Raw genomic sequence first — 21,474 nt, 5'->3', positions numbered from 1 at the left:
ATGATAGGCTGAATTGCAGGATGTTTGAATTCATGAAGGACAAAGGACCTGTTCAATGATAGGCTGATTGCCATGTGTCCAGTACGAATTCTGTGGGTCCAGGTGGTCCTCTAGATGAGTAACTGAAGAGAGAAGGATACATAACTAATTGTTATTATTATTAATATTCTTTTACTGGATGGACAGAGACACAGTTTGTGAATTATGTGAAATTTATAGATAGAAACTGTCTTCCAATCTTTTTTCTCATAACTAAAGGCCTGTTACTCATCCCCATCAACCCCCTAAAAAAAATGGAAACTTACGTTTACTTCCTGGAGTTTCATCTATTTCATAAACCTCCCCTCTATTTTAGAAGATTCTTACAAACATACCCTTACCATTAGCTGAGAACAGTTAAGTGATGATATCATCTCCCAAATATTAATTATATGCCCATAATACCCTTAATGAAGGTGCTTTTACATCTTTAACCCCATTTATTTGACTTTTGAAACACCATCGTCACAAAAGGGAAGTAGCCGCCCCCACCCCCTTTCCCACTCTGTTCACCGCTGCTGCTGCTCTCTATATCCTTGCACTGCTCAGTGGTGCTCTTATCCGGCCAAACTGGCGATTCCTTTGTGGAGAAGGCATCATGGAGCTGATCCAGTAATGTCTTCCTGGGATCAAGAAGCCAACTTGAAGGAACTGTCGTTCTTCCAGCAGACACTACCATATTGCGTGTTTGCTGCCGGAAACAGCAGCAATCCTTCCAAAATCCAATTTTGATTTCGTGAACTTCTCCAGGAAGATGTCGAGAGCTTCCACCCACATTAAAGTGGGGGACACGATTCTGCCATTTCCAGATGGGTCTCTATAAATCCCATCTTTGGTCTTGTAGTGGGGCAGCCCAGAATCAAACTGAACAACCTCAGAAGTCACAATGTTAAGATTGGAATCCATAACAGTGGCTTCTTTGAGGGACCTAAAGCATGCAATCATTCAGTGTCTCAGTGGATTTGAAACTTGTAATTGCACCATTTACAATTAAACAAAATCGAACAAGAACAATACCCAATTTTAAATGTATTGAGGTGCTGATGAAAACACAATCTGATCAACCGTAGCATTTCTATTCGATTACAAATAGAATGGCAATGAAGAAGAAGTAAGGGAACTATCGAAACCAAGGAAAAGGGAACCTTTGGGGAGAGAGTAATCCTCAATTGTTGAAACTGAATCCACGAATTCCAATTTTCAAAACGGAGATGAGAAGAAAAGAACATGAAGCAAGGGACGTCCACCGGAGCAGCAAGTGGTCGCTGACGCAGCAGTGGAAGGTCGACGGCATCGGAAAGTCCCACCTCTTGTTGCTTCAGGTACTCAGGATATGCAACGGTAACAGGAGTGGGGTGGAGTGGGTTTATTTCTTATAAGAAATAAGAAAGGGCAAAATTTTCATTTCCTTCCAAAACTAATAGAATTAGTACTAAGGGTTATGGAAGTCATTTTGAAACTCCAGGTTTGGTAGACGTAATTGTTTGAAACTCCAGGACTGGTGACCTAATTTTCCCCAAAAAAAGAGAGAGAAGAAAAAAGGAACAAAAAAAGTTAATTACTTCCTGGGCTAGTAAACATGGCTGATTTGTTGTAGTTGCTAACTCTTTTCTGCCTCTGCAACAGATGATTATATGTTGATTTTTGTTGTTTTTGTTTTTTTAAATTTATCAAAATATATTTACTTGTGGTTTGTTTATTTTTTGTGCTAAAAGTTTTTCTATTTTACCCTCTTTAGCAGCTGATTGGAGTTTCTGTGACTGGCCTTGAACCGGAATTTCAGCCAGTTGTTAGTCACTTGTTGCCACATATTATCTCACACAAACAGGATGCTAATAATATGCATCTTCAGGTAGATTGTAATGTTTATGTCATTATTTTATAGTTATTCTAAATCTTCTCTTTCTTTTTGTAGACCATATCTCTGTGACTTCTAATTCTCATTAATTTTAGTTGCTTCAAGATGTGACAAAGAGGTTGCACACATTCTTCCCCAACTGGAGGGATGCTTTTCTGATCGTGTTAGTCTAAGTTTGGAAACAAACATCGAGAAATTTGAAATGTCTTCTATTTCTTCCTTTTTTATTATTTATAAATTATCGTGAGCATTGTATTCGACTCTGTGCAGTCAGAATTTGCCAGCTTTCCTGAAGCAGCAGAAACTAACTTGCGCTTTATTGCGATGCTTTCTGGGCCATTTTATCCAATCCTACACATTGTGAATGAAAGGTGAGTTTTGACTTTCGTCTCTGTTGATTGTAAATCATTTTTATTGTATGATAATATGATTATCTTATTATTGGGTGTGAAGGATTCAGCAATACTTATTAATCAACATTGATGTCTATCTGTTAACAGATGTAGAATTAGAGTAAGGCTTGGTGATGCAGGTCCAAGCACTAGGAAGAAGAAGAAGCCATGATATGGTTGCTGTATGTTTTTTTCGTTGGAGCCTTTTCTTTCCCACACTTACTTTTTATTTCAAGTTCTTAGCTATTAAGGGTAAATATGTCTTTTCCCCTTTTAATTGTTTAATTTGTGTTTTTTAAATTTGTTAGTCCCCCCTCCACGATTTCTATTGAGGGCTGGAGGAGTTGATTTGTATTAGGAATTAGTCTTAGGCTCTTATTCCTGAGCTGAATTAGGAGTTTGATTTGTATTAGGAATCAGTTTAGGCTCTACTCCTAAACTGAATTGATGTAAGGCCTTTGGCCATATTATTATAAATAAAGCTCAACGTGGGAGGCTCCCCCACGGTTCAATATTCAAAATTTCTGCTTCTTAGCTTTGCTGCTATTGCTGCTCTTTGAATGCTTGCATCCTTGTGGATCTCAAGGTGGTACAAGGTGGGTGGACTCCTGCGACTCCTTGCATCATGAAGATGGGGAGGTTTCTTCAAGTTATCAAGCTGCTGCCGTTGTCTCTGCAATCCAGTAAGTTTGAATCTGCAATTTGATTTCTGATTTGATTTCAAACTTTCTTCTTCTAATCTGTCCAGCCATTCCTTCTTCATTAGACCTAATCCACACCCCCTTCTGTCCATCAGTTTCAAACCAAACTTCCAGCATACATCCCCCACACTTCTCCCTACACTCGATCCAAAACCCGGCTCATAACTCCCACTGTATCCCCTCCATTCCTTCACTCCATTAAAACCCAAAACCTGCAACATAATTCTGTCCAGAATTGCAGAATTTTAAAACCTCCCTAAATCGTATTATTTATATGCCATAAAAGCACCCTAGACCGGCACATTAAAACCCCGTAAACCCCATTGCCATTGTCCAACCCTAACCCTAGTTTTGACCTAGATTTCTGAACCCTACCTAATCGGCCAGCCCTTGTGTGGGACCCCATTACCCTGGCTCCTAGTGGGATTACCCCTACCTAGGACTACATTATCTACTAGATCTAAACACTTAAACTGGACCCGGTTCAACTGGGTCTGGGTCGGTCCAATGTAGTACACCAATTGTGTGGGCCCTGTCCTAGATTGTCCTGCATCAATTGGCTGACCATACTAACAACAAATGCAATATCCAGCCTAGTGTGGGAGAGAGAAATTAATCTTCCAACCAATCTTTGATATCCCCCTTTGTCCATGGGTTCATCATCATTCTGCTTAAGGTGAAAACATAGTTGTCAAGGCGTCGCCTAGTCATCGCCTAGGCATCCAGGCGCCTTGATCGCTTAGGTGGACGCCTTGGCTGCCTAATTGGTGTCGATTTGATTTTGCAGCCTCTCCGCCGCCTTGAGTCGCCTAGACGCCGTAACAACTATGAGTGAAAACTAACTTTCCTAGATCTTTAATTTCAAACTCAGTACCCAAGAATGTCTTCAACTAGGCTATCTGACTACTGTCACTTCATCGACATACACAACAAGAACAATGATCAACTTGCCATTTTTCTTGGTGAACAGAGTATGATCAACATTACTCTGTTTGTAACCAGCAGATATCATTGCTTTCTGATACTACTTAATGTAGTCCTAGGTTCGAATAGTCAAACTAGGAGCCAAATAACCAGAATCTGATCTTAACAGTAATTCGGGTAGGTCAAAATAGGTGATTTTTGTCAAATTAGGGTTAGGGTTTAGTAGGTCAAAATAGGTTACTGTTCTGGCCACGAAGACGAAATGAGAACATGGAGTAAATAAAAACACACAACTCTATTGGTTACTGCCCTAGTGCCCTTCATGTAGCGATTCCAGCAGAGCTCCTCACAGTCTCACACATGTTCGGTATGTAATTTGGTAATATGGTATGATATCGGTAATATACCGAACGGTTTCAGTTTAGAAACCGATACCATACCGTTTTCTCATACTGTACCGTACCGAATTTGTAACGGTATGGTTTGGTACGGTTTTATGTGGTCGGTTTTGGTTTTGGTTGCAAATTAACACCCTTAGAAGAATGGCTAGGGTTAGGGATTATTCAAACTTACTGTTGTTGAAGAAGTGCTTGGACAGCAGCTTGCATGAATGAAAATCCTTGAAGAACAATCAGAACTTGAACTAGAACTTGAATCTAGAGCTTCAAAAGAACCACCCGGGCTTCACACTGCAAGGTATTTATTGGATCAAACACCAATCCAACCAGCCTTGATCACACATCAGACAATCTTCAGCAATGAAGAATAAGTTGCAGAGCTGCTTAGAGCAGATTTTCAAATTGTGAGGGGTAAAGTGAACCCCTCCACAAATTTAGCTTTATTTATAATGGCCAAAGGCCTTTACTCCTAGTCGACCTAGGAGAAGAAAAGATTTCCCTAGCTGATTCCTATTACATATCCAACAGAAAAATAAAAGATCATGTGACTTTTAAGTAGTCACATGACTCCTATTCTAGCCTACCCGATTCTGTCATGTGACCACTTAAAAGGTTACATGACTACTTAGAAAAACAAATAACTGACTTTTAAATAAAGGGGTCATGTGACCACTTAAGTTGTCACATGACTATTACATCAAGAATAAAACTAAGTATGAAACTATCAACTACTAACACTAATACTACTTGGACTGCTTGACTGCTGCTGCTTCTTTTGAACACAAATCTTCGGACCTGCATCAGTAACCTAGGACAGAAAGTGAGTTGGTGGACCTTGTGGCATACAAGTGCAGTTAGTACTAGATTGTGTTCTGGGAATGCCTTACCCTCATGGGTAGACAGATGCTAATAGCAGTTTGTACTTCTTGTACTTGAGGGGGCTTTGGTTTTGCTGTTTTTCGATTGAATGATTCAGTAACACTTACTTTTATTATTAAAAGCGCTTTGATTTATCAATATATATTTAAAAATATCTTAAAAAAATCTGTTTATATCCCAAGTCCCTGAATTCTAGGTTGACAGCCAATGTTTATGGATTCCAATACCTGCACCTGCATATATAGGGTTCATAGATATCAGACAGGTAAGAGAGATATCCTTCTATAACCAAACAATAATTTCTTTCTCCCCCTTTATCTTTTTTTCCCCTTCTAAGTTAACATTGTGAATTTCATTAGAAAAAGGAGGCAGTGTTGCAGTTTTACCAGAAAAATCACAGTAATATAAAAGAGAGTTAGGTGTTACCAGAAAAATAACAGTAATATAAAACAGGGTTAGCATACATTCAAAAACTCAATTTTCTCTTATTTTTCGTGGCCGACTGACTCCCTACCTGATACTGAGGTGGAAGCTTTGTCTCAAATTTTTTGCACAGTGTTTGAGAGTTAAATTGGTTTGATTGAGTTGAGGTTAGATTCCTCCTAAAAGATGCCAACTGGAGCAATAACATTTTTCATGTTTTTTTACTTCCGTATATTTGTTGCACAAGAAATGTGCACTAGTCCTCTTGCCCCCTTTTTCTCCTTCCTGTGCTGATCTATAAACGTTGACAATATCTCAGTTATCTCTTATCTTAAAGTTTCAGTTAGGTGTATATTACATTATTACTTACAGAATTATTGGTGGTTAACTGGGATGTACTCTCAGCTGTTTGGTTTAAAGATCCGGTATTGTTCATTTAGCTTTTCATTTTGTAGTCGTGATTGTTACATCAATATACTATGCTTATTTTGTGTTGATAACTATCATAAACAAGTTATTCAGTTTGTAAAAAGAACGCATCTTTAATTTAGGGAAACTGCGAGGGCTTCTGGCAACATTTCCGACTTAGATACCTTGAAGAACAGTCAGGCTTCAACGTTAACCGTTTCCTCCAATTTTGAGGTGAATGCTAGTTTATTTATTTTGTTCTAATTGGAAGCCTTTCTGATTCACTTAATTGTGTCCTGTTTTTTTTTTATCCAATGCACAATTTCATTTGTTCATTTTATACTTCTACTTAAGTGAGCTTGCAGACACAGTGGCATTATTTTCTTTTAATACTGATTTCATACTAAAACTGAAGAGACCTAGCTCTTGTACTAATGTTTTATGATTATTTTGTCCTTACAGATAGTTCACAAAGTTGATCAGCTTATTATGAATCATTATGTTATTATTCTAGTTAATTTTTGTGGAGTTTCATTAGTGATAGGATTTTTATTTGTGGGTGATAAGTCAAGAAATTTTATTGATTAAAAAGTCCTCACTGCTTTAGATGGTAGTATACAAACATAGTACAAGAACACACAAGATCTCGCTAACAACTCGCCATTTCAAAATAGCGAGATGAGATGAAGGTCGAAATGTATTTTTACCCCAACTCGGTCGAAATATCAGTCGAGTCAAGAATTCGATTCGACCAAGATTTCGACCCAAACCACCATATTAAAATGCTAGATCTCAACCGAGTGGCAAGATCTCGCCGCTAACTAGACCGAAAGCTGCTTCTGCTTGCTTGTGAGCTGTTGCTTTGTCATTTTTCACTTGGATTTCGACGTAGAACCTGCCGGAGACATCATTTAGCTACAAAAGTGCAAGATTTGTGATTCTTCATCTCAATTTTGAAGAACTTTTGAAAGGTGAACCATTTTTTCCCCAAAGCATTGGGTCTGGTTTTGTGGACATATTCGTAGTCCCAACGCAGGCACACCCATACATGCTGATAGTATTTCAACAACCTCAGTATGACAGTAGTAGCGGATCCCATGCCTCATGGCCCTCATCGCAACCGCCTATACCCTCGGATAGGGAACTTGAAATATGTTGATGACAACACTTATATGAGTTGTGTGGCAACCTATGTGCAACACTGCAACAACACTATTACATTGGAAGACTTTGTGGAACGATATTGTCACACCCCGGCCCGGTTAATAAGGGCCAAGTATGGCGGGATGTCTCTGACATCCAACCAATCCCCGAGGATCACAAGTGCAGTACCCTATTTACAATCATTACTCACAAATACAGTAATCAGAGGCAGCGGAAACAATTAAATAATAAAGATAACATCAGTGGTAAGAGAAGTCTATGTGATATTTCATTTATATAAAGAATAAAGCTTGTGATACTACTATACAGTTCTCAAAGGTACTACAGGGTAAAACTATACAAGAACTATATTATATCTGTACAGAAATATTTATAAGCATAAAAGAGTGGGGAGATAGCCTGGACTGTCAGGCCAAAGATCAGAAAAATGTGCAATCATCACATGCGCACGAAGTATCGTGCACTTCAAACTCCAGCGCCGCAAATCCATCATTAAAAGTAATTAAATCACCTGAAAAATAGGGATATCCACAGGGGTGGGCTCTCAACTGAGCCCAGCAAGGGAATGCATGCAAACAAACACAATAATTCATGATGCATGTTCTAATCTAGCATGCTCCTAACATGGATGCTAAGCCTTATGAGGTATAAGTACTACTGTGGCAGCATACTAGCCTCGGTCCCGGTATTAACCATCGGTCACCCGAGAGAAAGCATTGTATCATGGTGAGGACCCACCAGTTCAGGCATGTCACCAGGCAGCCCAACCAGCAGACCCCCAATGACCAACCCTACTGTTTATTCCCACAGCGGAGCGGATCGCTAACATGGGACAGTGAATGGTACCCCGGCATACCCTTCGGCTGTACCACGGGTTGTCCAACACCTCTTCCCCTGTTGGTAAGGGACGTAGTACTGGGTGATGATATACAACCTAGTCCAGTGCATTCTATTCATGATGGCAAATGTATGGATAGCTGAATTATAAAAGTACAGTACTTCACCATCAATAAATTTCACAATAACAGTAAATATCAATGCAATGCAAGATGCCAATACAACCTACTTCTCATGGAGTCTAATGCAAAGAAAATAAAGCTAATAAACTACATGATCAGTATAGTATTGATGATGCATGATATGACACACTTAACAAGTAGCAATTAAGATTACAAACACGCAGAAATTAACTCAAATTCCCTTACCTGAAGTTGTAGACTAGACTAAGTCAGTTACCCTTCAAAGATCCCAGCAATACAGACAAGAACAGAGTATACAGCCCAACACAGTCCTAAAACATTAGAAAAGATCAAGTGCTAGGGTTAGAAGGCAGTCTAAGGTCTAACCAAGGGTCCAGGGGCATTTCTGTCCAAAAATATTAGACCGGATTCAGAGGGCAGAATTGGGGGTTTCTCTTGTAGTGCATGGATCTTGACATGCATAGGGTCATATTTCAGACCCAATTTAAGGTGGGTCAGCTTATATGGTTGTTAAATTTCAAAATTAAACATCAAATTGGGGATTTTGGTTAATTATCCCCAAATTAGAAGGTTAGGGTTCTATAATCTGGTTCATAGAACCAGAATTGGGTTTAATTTAGGAGGCTGCCATGAATTTCAGGTGTAATTGAGTGAAAACTGACCCTAATCAGTCCCTAACACACTAAATCTTCATTATCACAGCTTGATTATGAGGCTTTAATGGCAGCCAGCAGCTTAGGCTGCAATTAGAGTGAAGTTGGAGAAGGGATTAGGGGAGGAAAAGATGGCAGCAGCAAGGTTTGAAGCCAACCTGTATATGCAGCAGCAGAGATAGAACTCACAGGGTGGTTTAGTCATTAAAGGCTGTTTGGTCTTTTAAAGTGAAAATCAGTTTTAAAATTAATTCCTAAAATTGTTTCTAACCAGAATTTTGTATTTATTGTATTAATCTAACCATAGAGTGATGTCATATGATATCATGGGAAACCCAAATACGGGTAAATGTTAGGGGCAGGATTCCCCATTGGGGACGTGGTTCCCACAGAGGCAATTTGACTAAAATACCCCTCTAACTCTAATCGGTCGGTACGATACGCTATAAAATACAAACAAATCATACTTACAAGGGTTTAATTGATGGAAAGGTTCTACATGCTGTCCAGCCAGTAGATCCAACATAGGTAGCGTTGGTGCGGGGTTCCATTGGGGTCCTCTGACTCCAGGAGGGCAGGTTGGGAAGATTTTCACATGGCACTCGGCCTAAGACAGAGAGAGGGACTCCGTAGGCCATCAATCCAGCATGCCAAGCTTATGTGTTGTCTTCCGCTAGACACCTCAGACTCATTTAAGGCCAAGGTAGGTTTCTAGCATGGGCATTGAACCAGAACCTGAAACCGCACAGGTCCAAAATGTTCAAATTTATTGCGGGTTTCACAGATATGGGGGTGAATACATGATTCAGCAATATGGCATGGGATGATAGATGTATGGGATGATAGATGTAATATGTTAAACAAATTGATATATTGTACACTTTTACATTTGTAATGTTTATTTAAATTGTTTTATATTAGTTGTATGATTTGATTGCATGCAATTACTAAATTATGTGTAGAATAGGGTCTATTAGTACGTCGTCGCCTACCAACCTAGGTTCCGAAGTGGAACTCCTATTTGGACTTTGTTTTTGCAAAATCTGAGTGTTCCATTATGTTTAAATGGCCTAAAATAGGCTGAGTACCAAGTTTCAGCCTCAAAATAGGTCTAAAACCCACCGCAACCAGCCATCGAGTTGAAAAAAAAAATTACCCCAACTCGCTGAGATCTCGGCCCAACTTGGTTTTTGGCCAGGGCAAAACCTGTTCCGAAACCGAGTTCTTGAACATTGTATACAGATAGACCGTGTGATGGGAAATTCTAATCACAAAAGGATTAGGGTTAGAAAAGTTCATGTAAATCCGGATCTCTGGGATTAAGAGCCAAATCAGAATTTTTAAATAAAATCCAGTAGCAGAATAAAAACAGTTTAGATGGCCATGAAAGTCTGGTTGTGTTATATTGGGTATGGAGAACAAAACCCAAAAGTTTGACTATCTGACGGTTAGATCTAGTGCTATTGAAGACTTGATTGAATTAGGAAAGTTGGGTCCAGAATAAAAAGTCATCCAGAATTGTTAAATATCAGATTTAGTAACTTCCAAAATTAGGAACTGCTAAAATAGAAAGTGTTGATAGTAAGATGTAGCCCAAGATACACATTTTTATTTTTATCATAATTTTATCATTTTTTTTTTCATTCAAGAAGTTTGACCACTCCCTCCAATTTTGTTTCATTGTTTTTATTTTCGAGACTTTTATTGAATTTGAATGTGTCTCACAACCCCAAGGAATTAGGGGGAGGGGTCATTTCATTTTTTGATCCGGGAAATACCGAATAGGTTCAAGAGATGAGAGAATCAAGGATACCAACCAGAAAGACTAATCCAATCCATAACGATGTACCAGAAAATCCAACATTTTTGTTACTTGACCAACCTTCTGGAGAAGGAAATACAACTGGTACACTAATTACTAAGATTAATGAAGTAGCAAGTAATGCAAAAATAGCCAATTGAAAAGCAGTAGTCATGTTTCTAATCCTCTAAGCTACTCTTAGTGCTATTGAAGACCTGATTGAATTAGGAAAGTTGGTTCCAGAATAAAAAGTCAACCAGAATTAGGAAGTATCAGATTTAGTAACTTCCACAATTAGGAACTGCTTAGAAAGTGTTGATAGGAAGATGTATCCCAAGAGGGGGGTTGAATTGGAACTGAAAAGAGTAAATGCTATTTTGGAGGATGTATGCAAACGTGTGTAACTTAAAGAAATGGAAAAGACACAAGATATATAGTGGTTCAGCCTCAGCAAACATCCACTACTTAGAGTTACACCACTCTAGGCTTTCCACTAGTAATTGGCTTTCTCCGGTGCTAATCAAATTGGTACACAATCCCGTTTATCCCTAGTGGGGAATTACCTGTTGTTTTCCCAGTCTCACAACAAAGCACAAACCCAGTTATTTTATGTCATACAACCTAACCTTTACAAACTCACAAAAAAGTTTCCTTGAGTTTTTGGAAACTTAATTACAGTGCCTCTAAAAGGCAGATATACAGATCAAGCACAAATGTAATCCTCTATAATGGGGCTATGCTCACTAAACAGTAAACAAATTCCCAATCCACAAGTAGGACTGTTGGTTACTGTTGTACAGCAATATAGGAGGTTTAATAACCACAGTAATAGTGTTTGGATTAGACCTAAAATCGGGTCAAGAGTAAGGCTAAAGAAACAGTACTTTTATTCCAAAAGAAGGTAGCAATCCAACGGTGGAATTGATAGTTACAGCAGATGAAAGTAATTAGTAACTTGCTGTTCAGAAATAGTAACTAAGGATAACACAGATTTTAGGGTAGAATGCCCTCAAACTGAGATCAGTTGTAGGTCTCTGGCAAAATAGATGTTGAGAACTGTGGGATTAAAGAAAGGAATACTAGAGATTTTGATCAGGTGAGGTGCATTAGGAGTGCTGTTGGAAGAGTGTTGGTGAGAGATGAGAACATTGTGAAGAGATGGGATGAGTATATTTGTGACCTACTAAATGTAGAGAGGTCGAGTAGAAATGACTTGGACGATTACATTTTTTAGCCAGACGCCACACGTCATAGATACGTAAGAAAGATTAGTGTGGCAGAAACTAAAGAAGCCTGAAGAAAGATGAAAGCAAGCAACACCCCAGGCCCAAATGAGATTCCAATTGAAGTGTGAAAAACCCTTGGAGGTTGTGGGGTTTATGGGTTAACCAATTTGTTTAACAGGATTTTGAACACAAGGGAGATGCCAGATGAGTGGCGGATAAGCATTGTAGTCCTGATCTACAAAAATGAAGGTGATATCCAAAGTTGAAACAATCAAACAACTATAGAAGCATTAACCTTATGAGTTACACAATAAAACTTTGGGAGAAGGTTATTGAAGCCCGTTTGAGAAGAGAGACTCATATCTCGGTGAACCAATTTGGCTTTATGGCAGGTAGATCCACGATTGAAGCTATCTACTTATTGAGGAGGCTCATGGAAAGATATAGAAAAAGAAGGAAGGTTCTCCATATGGTCTTTATTGACTTGGAAAAAGCTTATGACCAAGTCCCTAGAGATTAAATCCAGCATGTCCTATTGAGGAGAGGAGTTTCTAGCAAATATGTGGATGTTATTAAAGATATGTATGAGGTAGGGGTGTCAATTCCAGCCCCAGCCCGGCAGGCCCGACCGAGCCTGCCCAGTTAAAGCCCAACCCGGACCGGACCGATTCTTAAACGTGTTGGGCTTAAGCCCGGCACGTTTAATAATAGGGCGGTCCCGGTGTGGGGTCCTAGCCCGTCGGGCGCCTGACCAGACCGACCGTTTTCAAGCCCGCCCAGCTACAGCCCGACCTAGCCCGACCCTTTAAGCAAACGACCCTCCATTAATCCATTTAACCCACCTGATAACCCTCTCTGTTTTCCTATTTAAATCCTTAAAATGATTAGCCCATTAAGCCCAAATTAATGGGTAATTCAATTGATGGGTTTCCTAAACTCAGGAAAATGTTTATATTCTTCTCCATTAAGCTTCTCATTTCATAGAATCAGAACCAGGCATATACAAAAAGGGCTGGGGGTGTTCTTGCTCCAAAGAAAAACAAATAGCGGGGCCAGAACCCGATCACGTCAATGATGATTGAGCTGATAAGCATAAGCACTTCATAAATTTGAGTTAATTATAATTACAAAAAGAAACAAATCAGTAAATAAAAACTAATAAACATAAGTTCTTCCTTTTTTTTGGTAGAAACTAATAAACATAAGTTCTTCCTTTTTTTTGGTAGAAACTAATAAACATAAGTTCAGGAAAAGATTATGGTTTGAAAAATTGGGTTTGGATTTGGGTCTTGAATGTGTTTTGGTGGAAACCCATTTCTTTTCTCTTTATTTTTTCAAGTAGGAATTTAATTCTGTAAAGGCCCGATTAAGACCCGGGTAAGTCCCGATGAAGAGTTAAACAGGCCCACAACCCGGTTAAGACCCGATTAAAGCCCGATTTTAGTACCCGATTAAAGACCGACACTGACCGAACCCCGATCGAGCCCGACATGGCCCGGACCGAATACTTAAATGGTCGGACACGGTGCAACCTGCACAATTGGTGAGGCCCGGCTAGGCCCGACCGAACCCGACCGAGCCCGACCGGTTGAAACCCCTAGCGTGGTGACTAGTGTGAGATCTGTGGGAGTCCAGGGAAGGGAATTCCCAATTACGATTGGGTTACACCAGGGATCAGCCTTAAGCCCATATCTATTTGCGCTTATCATGGACGATCTAACGAAGAACATTTAAGATGAGATCCCATGGTGTATGCTCTTCGTTGAGGATATCGTTCTGGTGGATGAGACTAAATAAGGGATTAACTCTAAGTTAGAGCTTTGGCAGTCAACCTTGGAAACAAGAGGATTTAAGATTAGTAGAACAAAGACGGAGTATATGTTGTGTAATTTTAGCCACACCATGATGGATACTGATATGGTGTGAATTGAGGATAGAGAGATACCACAAAGTGATTATTTTAGATATCTGGGGTCAATCATAAGTAAAGAAGGTGACATAGAGGATGATGTCTCTCGGAGAGATAAAGTGGGATGGATGAAGTGGAGAGGTGCGTTTATAGTGTTGTGTGACCGACTTATTCCTTTAAAGCTTGAAGGAAAGTTCCTTTTTTTTAATTTTTTTTTTAACTCGAATATTAACTGGAACCTGGGCCGGCCCCTATGATTTTATTAATGACAAACCGTGGAAAAAGAATATGAGGGGGGGGACGTCCCGCCTTACCCCATCCCAGGGAGGATAACCTCTATAACTAGAGCAACCCCAAACCAGCACAATCATGAAAATCTACCCTTTAAGCTCTGAGAACTGGTAACCCAGTCCTGTCTTCTCGAAGAATACGCTGGAAGTCCCCTGGTTGGCTGACTGCCCGTATGGAAAATAATGGAGGCAGAAGTATCACAAGCTAGGTTGGCAAGCCAATCCGCTGCCCTATTACTTTCTCTGTAGGCAAAAGCCAAGTGAGGCCGAGAGAAATGAATGAGGGCCATGGATTCTTGGAATCAGTACCATCCTCGCCATAAGCTGCATCTTCCACATTGAAACATCCTGATAATGGTGGAGGAATATGAATTCACCACAAAATCAGTCAGGCCCAACTCATGACACAACTTCAATCCGTCTGTCAACGGCCGTAGTTCAGCAACAGTATTGGTGCACTCGCCATAGAAGCTAGAAAAGGCTGCCAAAACAACCCCTTCCTTATCCCTGATGACCCCTTGTAGAAAACCTAGGACCTGTAACCAGTAGCTTTAGAGAGAAGAAAAGAGAAAGAGAAGAAGATGAGGAAGAGGAGAGAACTGTTTAACTTATCAGTCTCCCTCATAATGCTTGTATTTATAATCTCAAATTACAACAGAAAGGGGAACTCCTAATCAGATTAGGAATTCCTAATCATGATAGGATTCCAAGTTACAATAGGAAAAGAACTAGAACTAACAACTCAAACTGAAACTAAGACTAACAACTCACAGTAGAATTAGGACTTAACATAATTAGAAACTAGGACTCCAACTAGGACTAGGAAAATAGAAGATACAAATATCAACCAAATCACTGTTCACGTGAACAGTGTCACATGAACAGTACTTCAACACTCCCCCTCAAGCTGGATTATACAAATAAGTAAGGAAATAAGATCCAGCTTGAACTAAAGAAAAAAGGACTCCAAATAATGCTAACACTCCCCCTCAAGTTGGCGCATACAAGGTATTAATGCCCAACTAGAACAAAATGGAAAAAAAAAACTAAGGTGCAGCAGAATCCAGCTTGACATATGAATGCAGCTCCCAAATAAACCTTCAAGAACTTGAAAAAATAGATCTTCAAAACTTGGACAGACATGATCAGCAAACCGGGACTGGAATGTCTTCCAAAAAAAACCGAATCAGCGAGCGAAAAAAATACTGTATCAACCCAACTGAAAGTCCTCAAATAGGCAACACCCAAATATCTTCAATACTCTTCAATACTTCAATCTCCTCCTTACGGAAAACTCAACCCAATAACGAAGGATACCCAATGGCAATGGTGGAGAAAACTGATCTTCTATGTTCTGCACCAATGTTCCTGCAAGTTCTGCGTTCTGCAATGTCTGCAGGTGTATTGTACATAATCCCCCCCTCACGCATAGTACACGGGGACATAACAGAGATGATGTAAGAGATAGGCAAAAACATAATATTCCAGAATTGTCCAAGAGGTGCTAAGGGTAATGGAAAAGGAAGAAATGACAAATTAGAGAAACCATTAACTTCCAAAGGGGTTATGGGTATAGGCCAAATGTAGGGGATATGAAGGGAATTAGAATTATTGAAAGGGAACGGTGTTGGAAAAAAGGATGGCATGGCTGTAATTTGGTGGAAATCCACTTTTAAATACAAACCAAGCCAAAGGGTAAGCTGGTAATAAACCAGAATTTTAAGGGTCAATTGGGTAGTCAAATAGGGGAATGTATCAAAAAAGAATGGCAGTTCCGTAAATAACCAGAATTTTGCAAGGGTCCCTTGATAAATAAGAAAGTAATGGGTCATGTGGGGAATTAGATTTATAAATGAGGGACAGACTTGGAAAGAGAAAAACTTAATGGCAAGATGTAAATAGACATGAAATGGATGGGTAATAATTAAGGAAGGGTAATAGGAGCATTAAATACCAAAGAGGTTAATAGGGGAGAATGAACCGTGAGTATGGAGAACCCATCGTCTTCAACCTCAAGGCTCCAAACAACAGCAGAAACCAAGGAAGAAGAGGAACCAGCGGCAGCTCATCGACTTCAACCTTACGAAACCGAGTCACAACTCCAAAATTCTCCTCCAGATGCAACGATACAAATCAAATACGAAATTTGAATCGCAGGCAGTAACATTAGCATCGGTAGGAGCATTACAAGTGCAAATAGATTCAGCAAATCAAAGGGAGTTGTGATAAAATAAAAGGAAACATAAAGAAGGATGTTAACTTCTTCCTTACGACTCAACAGAACCAGCAAATCCAGTGGAAACCCAACATGATTCAGTTAATAGATCTCACTCTTGCAAGCTTGGTTCAACCTGAAATTTAAGATGTTGTAACGTAATACCAGGGCCTATTGATTCCCACAATATTGAGTCCAGAGAGTAACGATAGAGTTGAAGTGGTGATTCTGAAATCAGCCGTGGCGGTAGTTGCAGCTCAGATCGAAACCAGGGAGAAACCATAAACCAGCAAGTGATCGATGCAGCCAGTCAAAGAAGAACCAGAAAAAAAATAGTTCGATATTTGGAGAAATCGATTCAAGAGAGTGAAAACCTTTGATAGATGCTGTCCATGGCTGCTGGAATGAATCTCCAATAAGAACAACTAATCTCCAAGGCAAAAAAAGAGACTTGGTCTTCAAGGGAATAGAGACTCCAAAAAACGCAGGTGAAGAGGGGCAGCAACTACCGCAGGAAAAAGAACTTCCTCAAACCATTAATTGATGAAGTTGAGTGTAACTCCTCCAAAAAATTACTGCAGCAACAAGCAAAGCAGAAAATCGACTCCAGGAGACGGCATATACTCCATCGACCAAACCTTCGAACCAACAAATATCAGAAACCATAACAGGGACCGCAATAATCGAAGAACCAATGAAGCCCTCAACATCAAACAGAAGGGGTTTCAACAATATCAAAACGCCATCAACAATCGACTACCATATTCAGCAATTTCAGAACCCCAAAATCGATAGCAAAAACCAGACAATCCACGCGGCAGAATAAACACCACGACCAGCAAACCTTCGAATCAAATATGTATGATTCATCATACGAAACCCTAGTTCTTCTTCTTTTATGAACTAGGGTTTCCTTCTTCAAACCAAAAAACTTAAAACGACTCTCAAAACAGCTATTATGGAGAGAATTAGTACTGGTTACAATAGCTTTGATACCTTGTAGAAAACCTAGGACCTGTAACCAGTAACTTTAGAGAGAAGAAAAGAGAAAGAGAAGAAGATGAGGAAGAGGAGAGAACTGTTTAACTTATTAGTCTCCCTCATAATGCTTGTATTTATAATCTCAAATTACAATACAAAGGGGAACTCCTAATCAGATTAGGAATTCCTAATCATGATAGGATTCCAAGTTACAATAGGAAAAGAACTAGAACTAACAACTCAAACTGAAACTAAGACTAACAACTCACAGTAGAATTAGGACTTAACATAATTAGAAACTAGGACTCCAACTAGGACTAGGAAAATAGAAGATACACATATCAACCAAATCACTGTTCACGTGAACAGTGTCACATGAACAGTACTTCAACACCCCTCCACCCCCTCCTAAGCCCGGGTTACCTCTACAGGCACCATCAACATTCAGTTTAACTGAGAAGAAAAGAGGGCACCAATAAATTGGGATAGGCCGCCTTCATCTGGTAGGTGAAACCTGAAGAATCAAACCTTCCCTGGGCGAAACCGAGGCTCCAACCTTGAGAGAAACCAGCATACCTTTCACCCAATTTTTTATAGCCTCAATAATAGTATTCACTGTGCGTCTGCACTCCCCGTGCCTTCTGTTGTTCCTTTCCTTCCACAGCTCCCAGACAACAAAGGAAGGAAGAAGGCCAGTAAGGAAAGCACAGAGGCTTTTAGGACTCGCTGCCTTATGCCAAAACAGGATTCGGGTTCTGGCCTCTTGAGCAGGAATCACACTAACATCAAAGAGGCCTGAGAAGAAGCTCCAGACCCTCGTAGCAGTACCTCCTGAAACAAGACAATGGTCCGTTGCCTCTCTCCTAGGCCTCCCGCAACCGTTACACCTAGATGCCAAGGAATACCAATAGCCATCAACGACTCATCTGTGGGAATTTGGCCGTTTAGAATCTGCCAAGTAAAAAAGCCAATCTTCGAGGCAGGGTTTGGTTCCAGATCCATCCGGCGAAGGGGACCTCAGGGGATCTATACTGCACCTCATTCCAGGCAGATTTAGTTGAGAACTGAACATCACTAGCAGGGGTCCATACCAGGACATCCTTCTCTAAGCCCACCACCACCTTTAGAGTCGCGACATTATGCCCAACCACATCAGAATCAACCTGGTCCAAAACGGATTGCTTCCATGAGCCATTTTCCTTCAAAGCATCCTTGACTCGCAACGACATATCAATCATCAGAGCATTATCCACAAAGTCGATCAACTGTCCAACTCCCACCCAATTATCCAGCCAGAAACAGATATCACCCTACCCAACCAACCACCTTGACTTGGTCAAGACGAGATCCTTGTGTGTCAGGGCGTTCCTCCAAGACCTTGAGCCTATCCCACTCGAGTCCGCCAGAGCAAAGTGAATATTTTTAAAGAACTTCACCCTGAAGAACTCACTCCACAGTGAATGGTCAGCAAGAATTCTCCATAACCCTTTAAGTCTTAAGGTGAGACCGAAATCTTCCAAAAGCCCGACTCCTAGACCCCCCTCAGCTAGGGGCCTATAAACTTTCTGCCAGCTTAACCAGTGTCTACGCTTCCCCAATCCGAGTCTCCCCATAGAAAATCAGCAAAGATGCCATAGATCCTACCTAAGACTAGGGGTGTCAACCGGTCGGTTTCGGTCGGGCCTAAACGGGTACCACCCTTTTGAAATCATGCACCGTTCCCGACTGTTTATGCATTCGGGCCTTCAATGGTCAGGCATGGTCATGGTAATTTTCGGTCGGTCGGTTATTGGGAAATAATCAGTCTCTTACTAATCGGTGCATTCGGGCCATAAACGGTCTTTAATCGGTGAAAGATAGATTAAAATCATTTTATATCAATCTGATTGTGGGAGAAAGAGGCAGATTTGAGACTACAAGGATTCAGATGGAACACCGATGCCATTAGGATTACATAGGAAATACAAAATCAAGAGAGATTGAGAGGGAGAAAAGAGGTAAGCCAACAAGGGTAATTGGGTAAGGGTACCTGAGAGGAGTTATGATTTTGCTTGCATACATTTTAACTTCACTATTCATTCTCAAAGAATATGAGGTGAGAAATCAGAACATCGAATGGAGAGAGATCTCCGTCTCTCGCTCACACTATGCTTACGGAGGTGGTTGCAGTGGCTACGACCACGGTGGTGTTGATATTGTCGAAAATTTGAAACTGCCTCTGTGAAGTTGGAAAGAGGAGAAAGAGAGAAGAGAAGGTGAGAGAATCGATTACATCAAATACAAGAGATAGTTGAAGACAGGTTGTACTCCGTAGTGTGTGCAATTTAAAATAATAAAATTATTATTAAATAGATGAAGTCTGGATTCTCAAATACAATAGATAATTTTAAGAAGTTAAGTGATGGGGTGGGGGTCTTGGGGCTGAATTGTTGGGCAGAAATGTGGAATGTCAGATACATTAAATATATAATTTATTATATAACAACATTTAATAGTATATATGAACATAGTCACGAGTCACGACGGCATAAATTTCACACTTTTCACTATGTAAATACATTCGGTCAGGTTGGTCGGGGAAACCGTCGGGCTCCTCCTTTGCACTGTGTACGACCATTTAATAATCGGTCAGGTTCCGAGCCCGGCATATTTATTATTCGGTCGTGCCGGTTCCGGGTTGTGACCAGTCGGGAGAGATCGGTTCTATCGGTGCGGGCTTGGAATTGACACCCCTACCCAAGACTACCTTAGGCGGGTCCAGGGTTGCAAGCACATGGTTAGGGATGGATGCCAGAACATGCTTCAAGAGAGTAACACGACCCCCAGCAGATGAAAGTCTTCCTTTCCAGCCAGCCACCTTGGTCCTTATTTGAACAATCAACTCATCAAAGTAACAAATTTTAAGCCTTCCAGAGTGGAGGGGGGCCCAGGTATGTGATTGGGAGCGGCTTTCTTGCAAAAACCGGTAACAGACCCCACCATCCGAGCTGTAGCTGACAAGGTGTTGTCACCCAACAGGAAGCAGCTTTTGAGCTTGTTAACCATTTGCTCTGAGAAGCCTTCATACCTAGACAAAAACCCCATAATTTGTTACTGTTAACAAAACAGGAATTTCGTGAATGGCTTGAATGATCAATGAGATCAGTCAAACTCTCTATTTATAATAATAATAATAAAAGAGATTACAAAGGAAACATTGTTCACAACACTGTTCACATGAACAGTGTCACAACCCAAATTACAATTCTACCCTTGTTCAAAAGTACATAAATAAAGTATAAATAAAATACCAAAAATACCCTTATAATATTGGGTAACACATCTCAACACTCCCCCTCAAGTTGGGGCATAGATATCACACATGCCCAACTTGACTAGACTAGGATAAAACAACTTCCCACTCAACCCTTTGGTGAAGACATCAGCCAGTTGATCTCCAGACTTCACAAAAGGGATACAAATCTGCCTACTCTCTAACTTCTCCTTGATGAAGTGCCACAATCTCCACATGTTTGGTACGGTCATCCTGCACGGATTGTGGGCAATGCTAATTCTTCGCTTTGTTGTCACAAGACAACATCATTGGAAAATGAACAGAACCACGGATATCAAGGAGTAAACTCAAGCCATAGTAACTCACATATGCCCTGGGCCATAGCACGGAATTCAGCTTCAGACTAGATCTTGCCACAACATTTTGCTTTTTACTCCGCCTGTGACCGATTTCCTCCAACAAAAGTACAATAGCCAGGTAGATTTCTGTCAGGGTTACCACCCCACAAGATCTGTGTAAACCTCAATGCGAAGATGGTCATGAGGAGACAAAAGGATCCCCTTTCCTGGAGCTGACTTCAAGTAATGGAGAATACGAAGAACAGCAGCCATGTGAGTGGAATAAGGATCATGCATGAACGGCTCACAAGACTCACAAGAATGGCAATATCTGGTTTGGTGTGGGAGAGATAAATCAGCTTGCCCACCAATCGTTGATATCTGCCCTTATCAACAGGTTCACCATCCTTCTCTTGCAGAAGGGTAGTAGCTTCCAAGGGAGTGTCACAAGGATGACAACCAAGCAAACCAGTCTCTGATAGTAAATCTAGAACATACTTTCTCTGGGAGAGAAAGATGCCTTTTGGAGAACGGGCAACTTCAATCCCAAGAAAATATCTTAGCTGTCCTAGATCTTTTATGTCAAATTCCCGCCCCAAGAAAGCCTTCAGGTGAGAAACT

The 21,474-nt window shown here is 40.4% G+C and overlaps 1 protein-coding gene across 1 annotated transcript in view; it reads left to right on the top strand.

Moving 5' to 3' along the window:
• The first annotated feature begins 2,148 nt into the window (after positions 1-2,148).
• The window catches only part of LOC122664429, a 49,126-nt gene continuing 29,800 nt past the window's right edge, over positions 2,149-21,474 (top strand). The window contains exons 1-2 of the mRNA XM_043860238.1: positions 2,149-2,268; positions 6,166-6,256. Coding sequence (XP_043716173.1) covers positions 2,222-2,268; positions 6,166-6,256 — 138 coding nt within the window. The 5' untranslated portion in view covers positions 2,149-2,221. The remainder of the gene's footprint in view (positions 2,269-6,165; positions 6,257-21,474) is intronic.

The sequence above is a fragment of the Telopea speciosissima genome, chromosome 6 (assembly GCF_018873765.1).
Source record: "Telopea speciosissima isolate NSW1024214 ecotype Mountain lineage chromosome 6, Tspe_v1, whole genome shotgun sequence".
Lineage (NCBI taxonomy): Eukaryota > Viridiplantae > Streptophyta > Magnoliopsida > Proteales > Proteaceae > Telopea > Telopea speciosissima.
Note: the sequence above shows the minus strand (reverse complement) of the source record. Positions and strands in the feature narration are given on the sequence as shown.